General features: G+C 53.8%; 1 protein-coding gene across 10 annotated transcripts in view; it reads right to left on the bottom strand.

Annotated features, from left to right (window-relative positions):
• The window catches only part of MYO18A (myosin XVIIIA), a 94,922-nt gene that overhangs the window by 82,190 nt on the left and 7,370 nt on the right, over positions 1-5,362 (bottom strand). For 7 of the 10 annotated variants that reach the window (XR_001364153.1, XM_014548225.1, XM_014548226.1 and 4 more), the window contains exon 2: positions 3,455-4,533. Coding sequence is in view for 9 of the 10 variants with exons in the window: in XM_014548225.1 (XP_014403711.1) it covers positions 3,455-4,453 (999 nt within the window). In the remaining variant the exon portion in view is untranslated. Of the gene's footprint in view, positions 1-3,454; positions 4,534-5,362 lie in introns of those variants that run through there. The other 3 variants (XM_014548230.1, XM_014548229.1, XM_014548231.1) reach the window with 1 other exon arrangement.

Here is a 5,362-nt window from a genome sequence, read left to right as displayed (position 1 = left end):
GCGGGCCGTAGTTTGCCCACGGCTGCTCTAGAGCCTACCTCAGTTGCTTACATCTGAAACCTCTTTCCATCTCCAATGCCTCTCCCTAAGTTCAGGCCTCCATTCGTTCTACTAGGTTTACTATAATAGCTCCCTCACGATTCTCCCCTTGCTACACCCGAAAGGATTCCCCATAAACAGCCAGAGATTTTCTAAAATCTGTGCCTATCACGCCCCGATTAAATGGCTACATTGTCCTTAGGTTAAAGTTTACATTCCCTAGCATGACTCTCAGGGGCCTTGTGACCTGGGCCCTGCTTGCTTCTCTTGCTGCTTCTCTCAGTAGTGTCCCCATATGCTGTCCCCAAGCCTTATTCCCCAAGTGTGTCAATCTCTCTCTGATTTGTGTCTAACACAGTCTTTTCCTTCCGTTTGCCTCCCCTATATGTCAGCTCTCTCTCTGATTCATTCCGAAGACTCCCCAAGTGTGTCAATCTCTCTCTGATTTGTGTCTAATACAGTCTTTTCCTTCCATTTGCTTCCCCTATATGTCAGCTCTCTCTCTCTGATTCATTCCGAAGAATATACTTGAAGTTCCTCTTCTGTGCTCCCCAGTACACTCTATCGCTGACCTTCTCAAATGGCAATGTCATTGCCTGCTACTTGACCATCTCTCCCACTAGACTTTGAGTTCCTTGGGGCTGGGTGTACATCCTTCTTTGATTTCACCTTTGAGGCTGGGATTATGTGCTGCACACTGCGGGGGTCCCAGGACCTACCACACAGTAAGTGCTCCACAAACGTGTGTTTAGTAGACAGATGAGTGGAGGAATAGATGGCGGAAGAAGGGCTGCTTCTCTCAGACTTGCTGAGTGATTTCTATCAGGTCCCAAGTCTATCCTACGACTGTGGCTCACCCTCCTCCCAGTGGAGCCTTGTCTGGCAGCTACAGAGACATATGAACAAGGTGTGAGCCAAGCATTCTGGACACACACCATGTGAGAAGGAAACCCAAGGGGCTGTCTCTCCCTGGGGCCTTCTGAACAGGCCATGGACAGGAGCCATGGGGCCTGGCCCCTATCTGTGTGCAGAAAGAGAGCAGATGGCTAGCCAGCTCCTTCAGAGCTCCCTGGGGACAGGCAACGTGTGGACACAGTTGATGGATGGCCTGACGGGCAGGGTGGCCACCAGAGCTGTCCCTGTGGGGCTAGAGTTGTCAGGGTACCCCGCCCGGGAGCATGGAGGAGGTGGGAAGGCTCTTTTCTTGGCATGGAACTAGGATTAGAACTGCTGCCAAGAAAAGGAGCAGGAGTAGGAGTGGGAGGAAGAGGAGATAGAGGATAAGAGCCTCAGTCGAGGCTACAGCACTCCCTCCCCAGCTCCGGGGTCTGTCTCAGGAAACCAGAATGCGGGCTCATTCTGCTCCTCTCCATTGTGGCCTGAGACCCCACCACCTACCCAGGTAAGAGGAGACGTGGGGCTTCTTTCAGCCCTATGCTTCTTGTTGTCCGGTCAGTTCTAGGAGACTCATGAGGAAGGGACTTTCTACTGTGTCCCCTGCTCGATCCCCGAGGTGGGGGAAGAAGTCCTCTGGGCACCAGCTGGGCTTGCCCCACGGGCCAGAGCAAGCCAGCACTTCTGCGATACCAGCTGGAAGGTGGGATCCACCGGGGTTTCCAAAGCTAAACCACCCACTTCCCCAGGGATGCGGTAACAGCAGCTAGTTGGGAAGGAGAGCGGCTGGGAAACATGAGATGCCAGGATGATCCCTGTGCTATAAAGAGAAGAACTGAACAGCATCTGTGATGCCAAGCCCTGAGCCTCACAGAGGCCTGTGCTGTGGTTCGGCGGGGACCTGGCAACAATCCCTGGGGGACTCATTCTTTAAGAGGAAGAATATTTTATCTGTTGAAGGCAATGTTAGCCTGGGAGAAAGTAGGCAGACGTGGCAACATGGTGTGGTCTTTGGTGCTGAGATAAAGACAACTCCTTCTAAGCTGTGGGAAGTTCCCCAAGTTCAGTGTAGCCTGGTGGCTAACACAGAGTAGGTGCTCAATGTATTTCTGGAATTAATGCGTCCAGGTCCTTCCTGGATTCTACGACAGGCTCCCCTCACACTCACTACCCCTTCCTGACTAGCAAAGCTGCCTGACCCCACCAGCCCCGGATAAAGGAAGGTCTGGAACCCAACTCCAGTGCTTCCTGCCAGAGTCTGACCCTGCGGCTCCCAGGCCCTCCAGGCCCGACATGCTCCTAGGCTAAGCAGCCATCTGAGCAGCCACTTCCCCTCCCCAGGAGAAAGCTAGGACCGGGACTCTGCCTGTTTCCTTAGCATTTCCTCCCACTTCTGACTTGGACACATCTGGCTGGTCACTTAGTACTGAAAGGTCCTGGCCGGGCCATGTACTGGTCAGGCTGCAGGGACCTGGACAGTCCTAAGAGCCACAGCTGGAGAGAGGGGTGACCAGAGGCCAACTTGTCCTTCAGGGGTTGCCTCCAGGCAGAGCATTCCAAACTGGTAAGGAGCCAACCTATCAAGAGACCGCTGGGGTTACAGATCTCCATCTCCCCAGAGACCATCTTTTCAGGAGTTAAATCGGGTAGGTCCTTGGGAAGTAAACAGGTATTTGCTAAACTGATGGATACCTTTAACCTCAATCTCTTCTGGGCCTGTGTCACCCTCTCCCACCTTTGCTTTGTGTGGGCCGGGGTCTCAGGGATGATCAGGTCATACTATCTCTGTAGGCTTCATCCCTGTTACTTTTCCAGGCCCATGCATTGCCTTCCTCCAGGAAAGATAATACAACTCTGGGAGCACAAGTGATCTGTATAAATCAGAGCGTCACTCCCCTGCGCTTCAAACCCTACAACGGTCTCATTGCAATGGGGTTAACTCGAAACTCCTACCACGATTTATAAGGTCTTTCATGATTTGGCCCCTGCTTATCTCGGCAACCTTACCTGGTATTCAACTCCTCACTCACAGGGGCAAGAGGAGGCCTGAGGTCATCTTCCCAGGAGCTACCAAAGCAGCTGTACATCCTAGATGTCCCATGACAGCCCTGATTTGACATAACTTTTTTTTTTCACCTCCAATATCAAAATAACATGGAAATCCTATACTTTAGTCCAGAATATAAGACTGTCTGTCTCTCATATCTGGAACTGGCACGTGTTAGCCTCCATGCCTCAATTTCGGGCTCAGGAAATATGGTGCCCAAACCCTAACCCCTGCTTGTATCATGAAGCTTGTCTGACCGTGTATAGCCCCCACCTGAGGCGCCTTCTCCCCACCAGCCAGGTAAATGGTCCCTGAAGCCCACAGAGTGGCCCAGCTTTACTGCTCACACACTCGCTAGGCTCTCACTACAGCTCTTGAGTACCCTAATCATCCACCTAAGTATAATCACAGCAGACATCAACAACCCAGTCCCTGCTCATCCCTCGCTGCCCAGGTCCCAAGGGAAACACTCACATCGGCCGGCTCCCTGCGTGGTCCCTCGCCGCTCCGCAGCCAGCTCCGGCTGAGCTCACTGAGCTCTGGGATGGGTTGCACCTTGAGCCGCACGCTGTCCCCTGACTGCCGGATCATCTCCACAATCTCATCCCTGGACTTGCTCTCCACGTTGTGCCCATTAATCTCCACCAGACGATCACCCGGCACCAGCCCCAGGGCCAGGTCCTTGGTGCCCGCACCAGGCTCAGCAAAGTGAACCACCCTCCGATAGACCTGGCCCTCGGGGCTCCGATCCAGCATGGTTGTGCGCCGCAGGGAGAAGCCAAAGTCTCCAGTGGGCCTTCGTTGCAGCTCCAGCTCCCGGAGGGCAGGGGGTGGCGGGGGCACCACGGGGGGCAAGCGAAGGTCAGCCGGAAACCGTTTAGTCACCAGCTCAGGGACTTGGGACCGGGGCCCTGGTCGAGGGTGGCCTGGGCCAGGATGCTGGACCAGTTGTCCCTCTAGAGTCCTCACCTCCACCTGTGGAGATGGGGCAGCAGAGTGCTCCGAGGGGGTGGAGGTCTCAGAGGCACTCTCGTCCCGGCTCCGCTGGGAGAAGGAGAAGCGCTTGACAATCATCTGGGAGTTCTGCTTGGCCAGGGAGCCGAACTTGGCCGCCCGCTGCAGCACAGAGCCCCGGAAACTGCCTTCCTCACCCTTGAGGTCATCGCTGGAGCTGGCTGTGCTGAGGTGGCCCGAGTCCAGGATGATGCTGCCCCTGTTGCTGTCAGAGTCAATGTCAGTCAGGTGCAGGTCGGAGCCGCTGGCCACCTTGATGGGGATGGGGTTGGAGATCTCCAGGCGCATCTTCGATTCACGCTTGGAGGAGCGGTTTAGGTTGAAGAAGCCGCGTCTCAGGCTCATCTCCTCCAGGCTCCTCAGCTCTGCTGCTGACATCCTCTCCTTCTTCTCCTTTTTCTCCTTCTTCTCCTTCCGCCCTCCATCTTTGTCCTTGTCTTTCTTCATTAGATTAAACATGGTGGGGGTGCTGTTTTGGGGGGGGTACCCCCAGAGGATTATGGGTGCTCAGCACAGGGCCTTTGTGTTCCACCTTGCTGCTGCGGACAGAAACAGAGAAAGAGAAAGGTTATTCCAGTAGAGCCTCTTCCCCGTCTCCAGTCCAGACGGGGCCAATTGCTGAGCACAGCTTCCCCTCACAGCGATCTCTGCCAGGTTCTCTGCCTCACACAATACTGTCTCAGTTAAGCGAAGCCTCATAACACTGCTATGAGGAGGTCTATTGTTACCCCCATTTTACAAATAAGGAAACTTGAGGTTTAGATAAGGTTGTAAAAACCCAAACTCCAAAGTCTCTCATTTCCTATGATCTCTGATAGACCCAGGCTTAGGTGTGCATGGAGGTGGCATCTGGGCGATCTGACCTCCTGGCCAGAGGGTGCCATTAAGCCAAGTTGGGACTTGACCGAAGATGCAAACACAAGGGGAAAAAGAAAAGAGACTCTGTGCACCATCACCTCCCACAACCAATGTCCCTTAAGGCAACAGACATCACATGCCACTGGGCTCTTTCCTAAGCCTGGTATCCCTAGAACAGCAGCCTTAGCCACTGCCCGACAGAGGAGGACCTCAAAGAACCAACACTTGCTTAATGACTACCACTTGTCAGGCATAATGCCAGGCCCTTTACACACACTACCTCGTTTGAACTTCACAGCATCCCGGCAAGAAAAGGATCATTATCTCTACACATGAAAAAATTAAGTAGATGTTAGTTGTCCAATAGCTAATAGGTGGCACTGTCAGGATTCAATGGCAAACATTGTTTTCTCTCTAGGTCCTGGGCACCCAAATTGGAGCCGGGCGGGAAGTGAGGGGAAGTTCCAGTCTGGACAGAGGACAGACAGCTGTGTGGTGGGGATGGGGGAG

Source organism: Myotis brandtii, unplaced genomic scaffold (genome assembly GCF_000412655.1).
Source record: "Myotis brandtii unplaced genomic scaffold, ASM41265v1 scaffold50, whole genome shotgun sequence".
NCBI classification, from domain to species: Eukaryota; Metazoa; Chordata; class Mammalia; order Chiroptera; family Vespertilionidae; genus Myotis; species Myotis brandtii.
Note: the sequence above shows the minus strand (reverse complement) of the source record. Positions and strands in the feature narration are given on the sequence as shown.